Consider the following 15,929-nt stretch of genomic DNA (forward strand, 5'->3'; position numbering starts at 1 on the left):
TTAGAAACAAAAATCAGGTAAAACAATAAATCTGGAAGCCGGAGTACCCAGATTTATAAATCTGGTAATTCTTTGTTTTTACATTCCCAATATTCCCAATTAAAAATGCATTCCGTGGAAGAGTTCGGGTCTTAGGAGGTTAAGATTGCTATCACGGCCCACGTCACCCCTACTATATTGACGTGAAGAAGTACAATGCAATTTGGCCCTTGAAGTTACATTTTTCTTTTAGGGAGCTTTGTTTGTTGTTGAGTGCAATATTAAAATAAGTTCTTTAAAAAGCAAAAATTATTTAATATGAAGGCAATATGAGCAGAGAGTACAAACAAGCTGATGGAACAAGTTGTTGGCACATTTCTGGGAAACCTCACAAAAATGGTACAAGCAAAACTGTCAAGAGCATCTCTGCACTGAGTAATGCACACCATCTTTTGCATTACTTTTTGCCTTAAGTACTGTTTAGAAGTCTGGGGAAATACATACTTCAACCTTTATGTAAACTTTATGTAAACTTCAGAAAAGAACAATTGAAATAATTAAGCAGGCTTTACAGCCCACACACTAACACTATTTTTGTAGTCAAAAATCTTGAAATCTTAAATTCAAGAACAGTTAATGTGTTAAACAGTTAATCTTAAAATTAATCTTAAAATATAAAGCACACAAATTATGTATAATGATAGTAAAGTAATATGTTGCCAGGAAGTGTATTGACACGGAAGGGGGCGATAATCTAATGACATTTTGTATTTCCGTTTATTAAAACTGTGGATGGACCTGTTCAACCATTATTCAGTTAAAAAAACAAACTGGAACGTGCTTTTGGAAGAACATGAAATTGATGACTAGTAGTATGTGTAATTATTATATATTTCAACATATTGGTCATATTTCATCTGGTCATATTTCAGTTTTTTTCCTCTCTCTGTGGGGCAAGTGGGGGTAAGGATAAACATAGTAAATCGATTGTGTGTGTGTATTAATTCGTTTGCAACTCCGAAATAAAGGGTCACCATCAAATGCCACAAAAATAAAACTTAGCACTTTCTGTCGGTACTGGTTCTTGTTATGTCCTCCGCTCCACCAGGGGGCGAGAAACAGTGAGGCGCTATTAGCGTCATTTCAACATCCGCCTGTGAAAGTGCCGAGTAAATATGACCGTTTCACGGTTGCCGTCTGCTGCGCTTTCTTTAAAGCAGGTAAATATATATATATATATATATATATATATATGATATGAAATATCTACAGCAGTGTTAGGTGTAAAATCTAAAAAAGTTGAGTAGCTAACAGACTAGCTTTATTAGTTCTCTGTACCCTACTACTAGCTAGTCCCAATGTACGCCCGTCACCTCCTAGTAAACATGGTGAAAAAGAACGTCATGTTCTGGCCCAAAGTGTTCAGGGTACCCCGGCAAAAAGGAAAGTCGACATTTATGCCTTCTGTTTAGAAACCTTTTCACCTTTTATTTTGAAACTGTTTTTCAGCCGCTGCAAGACATCGTGAAAAAACAACAGTCATTAAAGGTCCAAATCTTTGCTGGGATAGCATACTGTGACATCAGTGGCCTTTTCTGAAGAGTTGTACAAAAATAACCCCAGTTCTTAGTGTTCTGTTTAGTTTTTCCTTCTTGAAGAAAAAGTTATCGAACTTTGGAATAAACACACACAGTATCAGACACTGGACAGACCATTAAGTAGGGGTGGGGGGAAAAATCGATACTGTGTAGTATCGTGATATTTTGTTACAAAAAGGTTTTTGTGCTCTGACTTCAGAGCATGTTGATCAGCTCCTTTTTCTGAGCAAGAATCCTGACATTCCTTCACTGTCCAAATGTGTTTAACTTTTTTTTGGCAGCAATAAACATGACAGTTTATTTATTTTAATTTAAGACATGTTTTATTTTAATTAAGTTTAAAACTTTTTTATTTAATGTAAAATTATATTTTGTTTTAATTTACTTTCAAATTCTTCAGTTGCTGAAGGGGCTGCATAGTTTTCTTAAATTGCATAGTTCAGAATAGCTATAATTGTACCAGATGGTTGCATTCAGTTAAGTTGGACTAGACTGTAGTACAACAATAAAAATGACTGAAATGAGAGAAAGACTGAGTGCGAGACTTTGATATTAGATAAAATGAATATTGATAAAGTTTACCTTTATGTACAGAATCTGAATATCGCAAAATATTTTTAAAAATTGCAATAATATTGTATCGTGTGTTAAGTATTGTGATAATATCGTATCGTGGGATGTATGGTGATTCCCACCTCTACCATTAAGGAATACAGACATTGTCAAAACAAATGAAACGAGTAGATGGCAAGATATTTTTGTGAGAAAGAGCTGACCAATAAAATAAGAGCACAAAGTCATCTATCTAAATTATACCAAATGTTGAGATTATATAGTCTTCTTAGTTGGGCGACCGTGGCTCAGGGGGTTGGGAATCGCATCTGTAACCGGAAGGTCGCCGGTTCGATCCCTGGGCTCTCTGTCCTGGTCGTTGTGTCCCTGGGCAAGACACTTTACCCTACTTGCCTACTGGTGTTGGCCAGAGGGGCCGATGGCGCGATATGGCAGCCTCGCTTCTGTCAGTCTGCCCCAGGGCAGCTGTGGCTGCAACCGTAGCTTGCCTCCACCAGTGTGTGAATGTGAGAGTGAATGAATAGTGGTATTGTAAAGCGCTTTGGGTGCCTTGAAAAGCGCTATATAAATCCAATCCATTATTAGTTTAAATAGTATTTAGGAGTTCTGTAAAAACAATGTAGAAATGAAAATATTTACTCAATAGAAAATTACAAATGTCCTCTTCTTTCTATGTGTCGCAGAACAACAATTTAAAAATTTTGTGGTTACTTAGTGCAGGGATGTTGTTTTTAAGTATGTTGTTTCATACTTAGGTTAGAAGAGTCTCTAAGGAATCTGTGCATATTATCAGAGCAATACTGCATGTTTTTAAATAAGTTTCAAACATTATTAACAGTGGCACTAAAAGCATTAAGCCAGATTTGGTCCTAGCACAACCGCATATATTAAACTGTGTGCCCTAATAGCATACGTTTGGCTAAGTTTTTACACAGGCAGAATGTGTTGGGGATCTACAGAAACATGCTGAGGACCATACGACGGGTGCCAGATGAGGCAGATAGGAAGTTCTTGAGAGACTGGGCCAGAGAGGAATTCCATAGGAACAAGAATGTCACACATGAGGTACACAGTTGTTGTTTTTTTCACTTTTGTTTTACCAGGTCCACTAAAAGTCATTGTGTCATCAGATCAGAAGTTAGATATAGGTAAAAGAAAATAAACACTTAGCAGCATCTCAGTTTTTCCCCTCTTGGACTAAATGTTCAAACTGTGTTATTTAATGTGTCTGTCTGGTCAGTTCAGGATGCAATCCGTATGATGATCACACAAGCTTCCAATCACCTGGCGGAGCTGCAGAAGTCTCTGGCGTTGGCCCACAGTTAATGACTGCAAGCTGCTGGAGTTCCTGTTTTGTACTCTATTTGACTGGTTTTTAGTGAGGAATAATATTTGGTGTGGGAATGTGGGAATCGAGACCACCTGAGAGTCTGATTGAACCCATCTGCCACGTGTGTATATTGGCACTGTTTATACTGTACATGTGTTAAATAAAGAATAATGTATGAAATGACAAACACCTTGATCCTTTTTTAATGCATTTTTTCTGGTATCAAATAGAGTAACAGCAACTGTAGTGATACAGCAGACAGTAATACTGCAACATGGCAACGTGTCCTTACGGGGACACTCGGAGCGATGTGGGGTTTTGACTTACTGTAGGGTCTTTACCTTACAATGACGGAACAGTTATTGCGATTTGGTGGTATAGAAAAACATGATATTCCTGGATTTTACCACAAAGAGCAAGCATGTATTGCTTTGCATCTTTCCTTATAGTATACACTCACTGTACACAGGAACCCAGGAGAGGACAGTCTTAAAGAGGGTTTTGGATTTTTTTTTTTCAAAGTCAGCTGGTATCTTTAAAGATTTTAATGTTCCAAAAGATGTAAGCATCTGCAGACCAGAGAACCTCTCAAATTCAGAAACCTTTGATTTTCTGTACAACAAAGTTCGTTCACTTCTTTCTGGGGTAAATCATGATGATTTGAGCTATGTCCCTAACCTGCTCTGGAGCAGATTAGTGTCACAGAACCTTCAACCTTTATGTAACAGTAAAGCCACTATGATCTTCTCATCATCCTGATATGGCACGCACTGCACTGTCGTCTCACAGTCCTGAGTTCGATTCCACCATCTGCGTTTGCATGTTATCCCCGTGTTTCTGTGGGTTCTCTCTGGGTACTCCGGCTTCCTCCCACAAACCTGAGACATGCAATTAGTGGGGTTACGTTAACTAATGATTCTAAATTGCCCATCGGTGTGAATGTAAGTGCAAATGGTTGTCTGTCTGTGTTAGCCCTGCGATAGACTGGCGATCCTGCCTCTTGCCCTATGACAGCTGGGATAGGCTCCAGCCCCCCCACAGCCTTGATAAGGAACATATGAATGGAACACATTTTTAACAGCGCTTATTCTGGCATTTAAATGAAGTCATAAAAAGTAACAGTAAGAATATATAGACATATTTAGAAAGTGCACCTACTCTTCAAATCGGTGTCAGCACATCCATCAACCCCCTCCATACTATACTAGGCACATTGCCTCTGTCACTATTTCCAGTTAATGTGTGTACCTGCTGCTGATTTCTAAATCAGCAGCAGGTGTTAAGCAGTCAACTTCACATTTTTGTGAACTGCTTGGTGATATCAGAATTAAAATGCTAGCTTGCAATTTATGCCACTGAAATACACAGGTAAGAGTTCAGTCAGAATGTGTGTGTTTTTTATTATTATTATTTTAACTTTGTTAAATAACCATTCACAGAGTCTGTTGCCATAATAAGATGACCTGAGAACAGGGGCAATTCTAGGATCAGAGCTTTGGGGGTGCTGAGCACCCAGAGAGCTGCCCAGCCAAGCAAGATAAACTTTACACGTCACGATGAGACTTCTTCCCTGTCTCTTTCAGTCCCCGCATCCTTAAATGTCTCCAGTTGTCCCAAGTTCTCTATGACTGTCTCCTTGGTGCATTTAAACACCTGGGCCCTATTTCAGGAAGCCGGTTTAGTGCAAACTCTGAGTAAGTATACCCTGAGTTAACGAAAACTCTGGGTTTTCGGTTTCACAAAGCGAGTTTAGATTAATTCTGAGCGAGTTACTATGACAACACACTCCGTGAAGCTAACCTGCCCCCTAGCAGGTTTACTTCAACTAACCCTGACCTTCTCCGCCTCTTTGTCAGAAACCTGACTGTAGGAAGTGTCAGACATGGCGTGCTCCTTCCTTGAAGAGCCAGTAGATGTTGAAGCCCAAATTCTCTCCGCCGGGAGAGAGTGATTAGAGCGCGTTCGGACATTTTATCATTTCCTGATGATTTCCTGTGTGAACGTTACCGTTTTTCAGCACAATCTATAATTTATTTGAAGAACATCCTCAGGCCTAATATTGCTCATGTGACACATCGCGGACATCCTCTCAGTTCTGTACATATTATTTGTATCGCACTTCGCTTTTTTGCAAACGGGAGCTTTCTGTATAATATTGGTGACGCTGAGCACGTTTCCAAGGCTACCGTCTGTCGGGCAGTCAGGAATGTTACAGTTGCACTGAAACGTCTCCTGTACTCGTCTGTGGTGTTCCCCGGTCACAGACCCACAAGATTTATCAAAGAGGGATGCCACAAAATTGCAGGTAGCAGGATGAACGAAACTTAATTCATGATGTGGTGATACTTGAACTACTACTTAAATTTTACATTTATTCTCACGGTTCCCAGGCGTGATTGGCTGTACAGATGGCACTCACATTCCAATCATTGCTCCTTCAGTAAATGAAGGAGACTATGTGAACAGGAAGTCTTTCCACAGCATTAATGTACAGGTACATAGTTCCCTGTAGCATTTCAAACTAACAAATTATTTCATTATAGTAATGGATGCTAATTTGTGTTCTCTGCACTGTGAAGATCATATGTGATGCTGCCAACATTATCACAAATGTGGAAGCCAACTGCTCAGCCTCTGTGAGTGGTGGTGGTGGAGGACCCCCACCTGTTTTTCGGACCTCCGCTTTTTTTCTGTTGGCCATAACGGGTCACATTTGAGCATACAGAGTAAGCAAATATGTACTTGTAATGTGCTCAGATAATTTCAATAAGTGCTTACAGAAAGAAAATTAATGTAGCCTCTAACTGCAATTGATTTACAAACAGACCAAGCACTATGGCTCATAATACAATTACACCTTACCTGTTTGGACTATATTTTTATATTTCATTTTTACTTGCTGCCAGGAATGTTTGGGGCCTGTTGGGTTGCACCTGCGCTCACATCACATCACAAAATCAAATGTATAAAATAAAAAATAAAATATAATAGAATAACGTGTTAAATGGGTGGAAATCCCTAGATCAATGTTTAAATTAACACTCACGATTCTTAAATTCATCAAGTCTCTCCGTGCCTGGGTCCTCGTCACAAAACATGACAATGAATGACGCCAATAGTGAGTAAAAAGTAAACAGTATAATACAGATACATAAAAAAAACACTCCCAAAACAGAATAAATTATTACAAAATATTAATAAAAAACTATAAAGATGGAGGCAACTTTGCCTGTGGTAGAATGTATATAATGTATGAAAAAAAACTTTACTGCACATACTAATTTTATTAATTTAATAATACTAATTTTGTGTTGTAAGATTTATGAGTTTCATACATTCATAGTGGTCCTTGGGAGAGCTTGACATTTTTCTCAGGTGGTACACACTGTAAAAAGTTTGAGAAACACTGATAAGTGTATGCGTGCTTTTGGAAAACATTTAAAGCTGCAGTACAGAATCTTTGAAACCAGCTTAAAACATTTTTAGAATATAAACAGTGCACTCTGCTTCTCTTTACAGCTCCTCACTCCACCAGGGCTGTTTGGCTCTTTCTGATAGTGCTCAAATGTGATGTACGTACTGCGGCAGTCATACAGACAACTGGACGGTCCAAAAGTTGGCCTACCTATTACTGGCTGAGGTTTTAGTAAAGTTGTGGCTGAACCACATAAAAATATATCATTAATTTTAATCTCCCCAATCAATGATAATGTTATGTTGGAATGTTGTTAAAGAGGGTCAGAAATGTTTCAACCCAGTTTGTTTTGCAGATTCTGTATATCAGCTTTAATATCGGGAGAACACAACTTTCAGATTGTGTGAGTAAAATCAGGTTTTTTTTCCTCTTTGTCAGTTTAACAGTTGCTGTTGTGCCTGTCACTGTTCCCTGTCTGTTTTCTTACCTGGTTCTTCCTGACCTTGTACTTTCTCCTCATATTACCCTCTTTGGACTGACAATCATACACAAATAGATTCAATTAGATGAAAAATTATGGTCAAATGTCGCTGATTTTACTACAGAGCAGGACGGATTGTAGGGTAGCAAACATCGATGGAAAGGTTTTCGAGACTGCAGATTATCTGGGTGTAATGTTTTTCAGCTAAAAAGAAACATGGCCTGATGCCTACCTAACTATATAAAGAGTAACTGAAGGTTAAATGCAACTAATATGTCTTGTTTTAAGCCAGACACTTACACCTCCGCTCCGCTGCCTCTTAGCCACCATCGGTCTGGCAGCAAGGGTGCTAGAGAGCTGGAAAGTTGTTTTTTTTGGGTTTTTTTTTTTTTTTTTTTGTTTTTTTTTGGGGGGGGGGGGGGGGGGGGTTGTATACTTTTGTCGTTAAAATGTTACGTCTCAACCAAGTACTGTATTGTCAAAAAAAAGTAAGAAATCTTTGAGGGTGCTTTGATTCATTTTGGGGGTGCTTCTCTCTTTATCTCTTCACTTATGTGGTGATTTTAAAAGGTGTGTGCAAACCTTTAACTGTTATTGAGTTTCTTGCATCACAGCTGAGGCTTTCAATCACTGTTTCCACACAAAGTTTGCTTAAATTTGTTGAAATTTTGAGACAAGTGCACAAAAGAAAATAAAAATACATGTGCACAGTGTTGGGTAAGTTACTTTAAATTAGTAACTTAGTTACATTAGTAGTTATTTCTATCAAAGGTTACTCGTTCCTTTCTCGTTACTTGTAGTAACTAGTTACTTTAACTAACTTTGGTTTTACTCAGAATTCTCTTATGAATGTGTTGCTTCCCTAACTGGATACCAGCAAGGATGCCAGTCTTTTATCTTGTTTACATGTTAGCACTATCCTGCCACAAGTGCACTGTGCCACCTAATGGCCTGAACGTAAAATGGCAGTGTAGTAGTGCGAGTGCAAGTTAATGATGAAATGAATGAAACTAAATTAGAAATTAACAATGTTTGTTTTATGTGTCACTTTTTATCTGTCTGTTTTAATCTATTTATATTGTTTCAAACCTCTATAAATGCAAACACATCATTTTGGGGTTGATGCAGCAGTGTTATAAATCACAAATCATTGTACGTAGTATCACTAGGAAGAAGCAGTGGATCACAAAACACCACATACAGTGTGTTAAAACTTTTGAAAAGTATATTTATTTTTGCCATTGAAATGGGTAGAAACTTTACTTTTAGCAGTGCCAACATTAAACTGTGGCTCAGACCATTTAGGAGCTGTAGGTATCAAAAAATGCAGTGCAAAAATGGTTCAACATAAACACAGTGAGGTTTGTCCATTCTTTGTAAACTTAACTGAAAACAGCTGAACTGCACCAACTGGAGACCTCATGTTCAGTAATGATGGGCAAACTTAAAAGTATTTTCAGCCTCACAAAGAAAAATAAAATAAACTGGAAAAATTTGCATTTCCTGCGAAAATGCAGTGTGGATGCTTTAAAGCTGAAGCTGTCTGCAAAAACTAGCTGAAAAAGCTGAAAAGTTGCAGAAATTGTAAAAACTTTGAAGAAGCAAAGGAACTTTGCTAATATTGAATAACTTAGCAGAACTGCAATATCTTAGAGTAAACATAATACTTGGCAGAATGTCTGTGAAGGTTCTCAGTCATCCAGGTCATCGTAGTCAAAGGAGCTTGGAAAGAAAAGCGTCTGGACTTCTTTAAGTTGCTTGAAGACGTTTCACCTCCCTCGCTGGTGTCTGGTGACCAGACACCAGCGAGGGAGGACAGACGCAACAACATTGTCATCCCCTATGTAGCCGGTGTATCAGAGAAACTCAGGAGAGTTTTCTCCAAGCATGACATCCCAGTGTATTTCAGACCCAGCAACACACTCAGACAGAAACTGGTTCACCCGAAAGACAAAACGCCAAAACACAGACTTAACAATGTGGTGTATGCTGTACAGTGCAGCGAGGAATGCTCAGACCTCTACATTGGAGAGACCAAACAGCCACTTCATAAGCTCATGGCACAACACAGAAGAGCCACCTCCACAGGACAAGACTCAGCTGTCCATCTGCATCTAAAGGATAAAGGTCACTCTTTCGAGGATGCCAATGTTCACATTTTGGACAGAGAGGACAGATGGTTTGAAAGAGGAGTGAAAGAAGCTATCTATGTCCACTGTGAGCGACCATCTTTGAACAGAGGCGGGGGTTTACGACACCAACTCTCTGCCATCTATAATCCAGTTTTGAGTTCCCTTCCCAGACGCCTTAACGCCCACTCACATCCTGGGCCATCTGACCTCAGGAATTCGCATGATAAGGTGGGGCCAGGTTTCACAATGAACACACCCGAAACTCTGGCTGATTGGGACCCACGCCCAGTTTCACACCTTGGCTCAGGCGATTAGAGGATCATCAGGGGGTCCTTTTGTCCCTCTGTGGGGGGTCACTACCACTAGGTTTATATCTGGGACTCTCCACCATTTGACCTTAGAACTGAAGAAGCTTCTCGGATGAGAGGTGAAACGTCTTCAAGCAACTTAAAGAAGTCCAGACGCTTTTCTTTCCAAGCTCCTTTGACTACTTGGCAGAAGTACAATAGCATAGGAGAACTTAGCAGAAATATTGTAACTTACCAGAAACATGATAACTTCTCAAAAATACAAGAATTTAGGAGAAATAGTATAAGATAACAGAAAGAATATATTTAGCCAAAAATACTTAAACATTACAGAAACACTATGATTTAGAAAAATAGTACAACATAGCAGAAATACTGTGATTTACCAGAGACACTGTGATGAACTATGAATATTGTCATTTTAAATTAATACTATGTTTTAGCACAAATACTTAAAGCATCCACACAATAAGTATTTTCAGCCTCAGAATCAGAATCAGAATACTTTATTGATCCCTGGGGGAAATTATTTTTTGTTACAGTGCTCCATTATAAACCAACATAAACCAACATTAAGACAAAACAGACAATACGCTAACTAAGAATAGTACAATATATACATATATATACATACATAAGTCACTAAATAGCTGGAAAAGAAACGTGTAGTTGTAGCAGTAACCAGTGTGTTAAGTGGATGCGTTGTACAGGGAGATGGCCACAGGCAGGAAAGATTTCCTGTGTCGTTCAGTGGTGCTTTTCGGTAATCTCAGTCTCTCACTGAACGTGCTCCTGTGACTGACCAGCATGTCATGGAGTGGGTGGGAGGTGTTATCCAACATTGTCTTTATCTTGGACAGCATCCGCCTCTCCGACACCACCTTGAGGGAGTCCAGCTCCATCCCCACAACATTACTGGCCTTACGGATTAGTTTATTAAGTCTGTTGGCATCTGCGACCCTCAGCCTGCTCCCCCAGCATGCAACAGCATAGAGGATCGCACTGGCCACAACAGACTCATAGAAAATCCTCAGCATTTTCTGGCAGATGCTGAAGGACCTCAGTCGCCTCAAAAAATAGAGACGACTCTGGCCCTTCCTGTAAAGTGCTGTGGTGTTTTTAGCCCAGTCCAGTTTATTTTCAATGTGTACTCCAAGGTATTTATAGTCCTCCACAATGTCAACACTGACCCCCTGGATTGAAACAGGGGTCAAGTGTTTCCTGGTCTTCCTGAAGTCCACGATCAGTTCCTTGGTCTTTGCCACGTTGAGCTGCAGATGATTCTGCTCACACCACATGACAAAGGAGTCGACCACAGCCCGGTACTCTGTCTCATCATCCCTGCTGATGCATCCAACCACCGCAGAGTCATCAGAAAACTTCTGAAGATGGCAGGTCTCTGTGCAGTGGCTGAAGTCTGTGGTGTAGAGGGTGAAGAGGAAGGGGGAGAGGACAGTCCCCTGTGGTGCCCCTGTGTTGCTGATCACCTTGTCAGACACACACTGTCCGAGACGTACATATTGTGGTCTTCCTGTCAGGTAATCTACAATCCAGGACACCAGAGAAGCATCCACCTGCATCGCTGCTAACTTATCACCCAGGAGGGTCGGCCTGATGGTATTGAAAGCACTAGAAAAGTCAAAAAACATGACCCTCACAGTGCTCGCCGGCTGGTCCAGATGGGTGTAGACACGATTGAGCAGGTAGATGATGGCATCCTCAGTTCCAAGACGAGGCTGATAAGCGAACTGAAGGGGATCCAGGTGTGGTCTTACTATGGGTCGCAGCTGGTCCAGGATGAGCCTTTCCAGGGTCTTCATGATGTGGGAGGTCAGTGCCACGGGCCTGTAATCCGGGGGGCCACTGGGACGTGGTGTCTTTGGTACAGGGACGAGGCATGATGTCTTCCACATCACTGGGACCCTCTGCAGACTCAGACTCAGCATAAACAGTTTATGAAAGACTCCACACAGCTGGGGGGCACAGGTCTTGAGGACGTCAATAGTCAATATTTAACCAAAATAATATTTCCTCCAGTCAGGCCATGTAGATCAATAAAATATGATGGTAGATTAAGTGCTTCAGTGGTCTAAAATTCTAGCCTACGTCACAGCGTCACGTGCGCTTTTTACGTCCACCATGGAAACTGCAGTCGTGGTGCTTTCGGTTGTACTCAGAACTCGGAAATTCTGCCTTCCGAGTAGGAAGATGTAGGTAACTCCAGACTGCAGATGAGCTGCATATGTGTTTAGTAGTAATTTGTTTTTATAGAGGGCTAGCAAAACAACCGTTTTCGAGGGCGTCGCCATATTGGAGTCCCGACTTCTCTGACGAGGCTAACCAGAACGCCGTTTACTCGAGTGTGACATCATTCCCTGGTCCGTGTCCGATTTCCGAGGTAAGTCGAACGTAACACACGAAGTAACGACCCTAATTCCCAGTAATGATAAACGTGTTCTTGATTTTGGCATAATAACTAGTTACCGTGCTCGTTACCACAATAATAACGTAGTTACTGTAACGCGTTACTTAATAACGCGTTAGTCCCTACACTGGCAACGGGTAATCATTATAAAATATGTATATTTTTTTGGAAATGGTGCAGACCTTTTGTGCTCAAAGCTTATGAGGGTACCATTGTCACTGACCACATTTGGTTTACTGTCTTAGACCAGGAACTTGAAGTTGTCCATGGTTTCCAGATCAGGTCTGATAGGAGTCAGTCAAAAATAACCACACAGGTTCAAAATGGGTTAAAAATAATGTTTTAAATATGCCAAAAAATGTTACAAAGCACTGCAGCAGGTTTTTTAAATCAGCAGGAGAACCTAATTCACACGATGGTCTTTAAAGACAATTAGTGCGGATTTTTATGCTTGCACACAATTTTACTGTGAGGAGGGAGACACCCAAAAAAGACTGAATCTTAATAGTAAAAATCTTTTGCGAATAATGAATTTCTTGGAAAATATCAAATATGAAAGTTATTATTGGCTCTGGGTTTCTGCTCATTTACACCTTCCACAGAAGGTTGTAGAAAAGGAAACACTTAGATGAGAGCCCCACTGCTTCAAAATTGGCCAAATGACCTTCAGGAAGCTCAGCATAAACACCACAGAGATTATGCATTAATATCCAGAATAGTAATATCTCAAACATATTTTTAGATTGAGTACAAGCATTTGGCAGAATATGGGAGCAAATGCTCACAGTCGGGATGATGTTTACAGTTTGAACTAGAAATCTCATCTGTTTTATTTATTCATATTGACTCCATCTCTCGCGCTCAGGCTAAGGTTTATTTCAGTTATTGGAAATGTATTATCATTAAGAAAATGATGTTTACAAGCTTCAAATTAAGCATGCGACACATTAAAGTGGCTCTCTGCAGCCTGGAGGACCAACATTTTACAACAGCAGATGGACACTGATCCTCATCTGCAACCTTGAGGTGAACATAAGCAGGCTCATAATGAGAGAACTGCTGATTTAAACTGAAAATTAGCTGAGTAAACATGCGCAACAGAAAATACAGCAGATACATGGAGTCATTCAGGAGAAATGATCAGGGCGAAGAATGTGAGGTCAAGCTTTTGGCCCTCGTTCTCACTGTGAAGGCAAAATCTAAAGGAGTCTTTTGTTTTCCCCTCCTCTACCTTCCAACAGGCACAGAGTTTTATCTGCAGCAGCACGAAGGATGCAGGATGCGGGCACCGATGCAACACTAAACTGGATGCAGTGAAGGAAACAGGTGGCTCTCTATACACTGATAGAGAAGTCTTTGTGGTTTATGTCATCCACTGAGGGAGTTTAGAAGGAAAGCCCAGGAGCAGCGGTTTCCAATTTGTGAGTCCCAACAGCTCTGAGGCATAGCTGATCTTCAGGTATTAAAAAGTCCTTCAAATGAAACTATTTCAGAATAGAAAAAAGATTGAACTTGAAGGGAGTCAGAAAGCCATGACTTCATTTTAAGGAGTCATAAGGGTTTGATTTGGAAACATAAATTGGCACTAATTGCAGTTGTACACAGTGTATCCCAACTATAACTGCAGTGATCCCACACTAACCTGATAAGATCAGCATTTGCTGCATACCTTATCAAAAAGTAGCCTTCATTTCCTTTTAATATCATACACCATCAGCCAATTGATGTGTTTTTAAAATGAACATGTAGTATATGGTTTTTTAGTATTCACTATGACACAAAAAGGAAAATTATCCTAATTTTTTTATGAATATTTGAAGCAGGAAAAGCAAAAAATATCAAAGCTTACAGGAGGATGAGAAAAGGCAAAACTTCACCCACTCTTTTGCTCAACCTGTGGTGAGCTGAAAACATGAAGCTGCTCCTTCCATGCTACAGAAATATCCTGTCCTTCCAAACATGTCCTCACAAAGACAGAAGCACATGAATACACCCACAAATTCACAAAAGAGCACGCACACTCTCGCAGACACAGCCTCACTCTGCCATTTCAATCATCCCACTGTAATAAAACTGTACAGCAGGTGCCATCGTATCACATTGCAGTGATATTGCCTGCAATGTCTCCCTAGGATGAAGCTACATAAAGAAGCAGTGTTTGTTCTCCACAACCAACAAACCAGCAAAATAGTGAGAACTCAAATTCAGGAATCAGCTTCAAAATATCTATAGTGGCGAACCTTAACATCACTTTTGGGTGTTATTCTGTAAAATTCTACAATAAGGCAGTAGAAAATAAATCTTCAAGTTTTTACTGAGAATACAGAATAATACAGATTTATGGGACTAACAGTGTTGGATTATCCTTTAAACGGGCTGCTTAGTTTAGCCAGCTTAGGTAATGATCTCAAAATAAATATTCAGAGCTCCAGCTCTTTTCTAAACTGGTAACTGTAGTGCTTTGGGATGATTCCAAACATGATGCCAATTAGTTCACAAATCATACCAAGCTTCAAAGATATGATCTGTTTGTATTGGGGCGATTGTGGCTCAAGAGTTAGGAGTTCGCCTTGTAATCGGAAGGTTGCCGGTTCGAACCCCGGCTTGGACAGTCTCGGTCGTTGTGTCCTTGGGCAAGACACTTCACCCGTTGCCTACTGGTGGTGGTCAGAGGGCCCGGTGGCGCCAGTGTCCGGCAGCCTCGCCTCTGTCAGTGCGCCCCAGGGGAGCTGTGGCTACAATGTAGCTTGCCATCACCAGTGTGTGAATGTGTGTGTGAATGGGTGGATGACTGGATATGTAAAGCGCTTTGGGGTCCTTAGGGACTAGTAAAGCGCTATATAAATACAGGCCATTTACCATATTGTGCAGCTCATAAAGGGAATCAGATGCTTAAAGAAGGAAAAAGGCAAATAAGATAATTTAAAGTACTTCATGCATATTATTAACTCTACAATATATGCAGCAGAGGATGGAGAGCAACATTTGCTTTAGTTTAGCCTTAATTATAGGAGAAGTATGAGCGTGCATGCTGAAGAAATCAGCCCTTGAATGCTGTATTTTGACCTCAGTTAAACATTTGAAAAGTTTTGTTTTGTTTTATTTTAAGACCTTCTGAAGTGCTCAAAGCGTCTCTGTTGTAGTTCCCGCCAAAGAAGGTGACACCTGATTCTTGTCATAATGTCACGCATATACTGTAATTAAAGCTGTGAAAGATTTGCAGAAAACGTATGTAGCCAGTGTGTTACCTCTGTGTCCGCATCGGTGGCTTTCAGCTCAAACTCAGTGATGGTCTTTCCCCCACCCTCCTGCACCCTTATGCCAGGGACCTGAAGAAGAGGCAGGGAGTCGTCCACAGGCTTGACAGTGATGTAGAAAGTCTGAGCAACCTGAAGACAAAGAACAATAATAAGATGATGAAACAACCTATGAGCGATACACATATGTGTAACCAAAACTACCTTCTGCCAGCAACTTCCTACTTTTCACTGAGAACTTTCTCAACAATTGAGCAAATAGAAAAGTCTCATTGTGATGAAAAAGTTTAACCCCAAAGGGCTACACAACTTCACCAAGCACCACAGTGGCCACAAAGCTTCCACACATTGCAGTCAGCCAGGCGTGAAGGTCAGATGACCTTTTTTACATGTTTACTCGAGTCCTTGTGATCCTCATTAGTTTGAATTAG

General features: G+C 40.3%; 1 protein-coding gene across 1 annotated transcript; it reads left to right on the top strand.

Annotated features, from left to right (window-relative positions):
• The first annotated feature begins 1,100 nt into the window (after window positions 1-1,100).
• Window positions 1,101-3,667, top strand: lyrm2 (LYR motif containing 2). The gene is made up of 3 exons (XM_082507091.1): window positions 1,101-1,199; window positions 3,075-3,215; window positions 3,396-3,667. The coding sequence occupies exons 1-3, from the start codon at window positions 1,155-1,157 to the stop codon at window positions 3,474-3,476; spliced, it is 267 nt and encodes an 88-aa protein (XP_082363217.1). The 5' UTR covers window positions 1,101-1,154; the 3' UTR covers window positions 3,477-3,667.
• The last annotated feature ends 12,262 nt before the right edge of the window (window positions 3,668-15,929 follow it).

This window comes from Aulonocara stuartgranti, assembly GCF_965226115.1.
Source record: "Aulonocara stuartgranti genome assembly, chromosome: 15".
Classification (NCBI taxonomy): domain Eukaryota; kingdom Metazoa; phylum Chordata; class Actinopteri; order Cichliformes; family Cichlidae; genus Aulonocara; species Aulonocara stuartgranti.

Bases quoted from the DNA above. Each gene is read 5' to 3' on its own strand.
- lyrm2 (XM_082507091.1), top strand. From the start codon at position 1,155: ATGACCGTTTCACGGTTGCCGTCTGCTGCGCTTTCTTTAAAGCAG. The intron at 1,200-3,074 runs GTAAATATATAT...CGTTTGGCTAAG, and splicing joins CTGCGCTTTCTTTAAAGCAG to TTTTTACACAGGCAGAATGT. The intron at 3,216-3,395 runs GTACACAGTTGT...TGGTCAGTTCAG, and splicing joins ACAAGAATGTCACACATGAG to GATGCAATCCGTATGATGAT.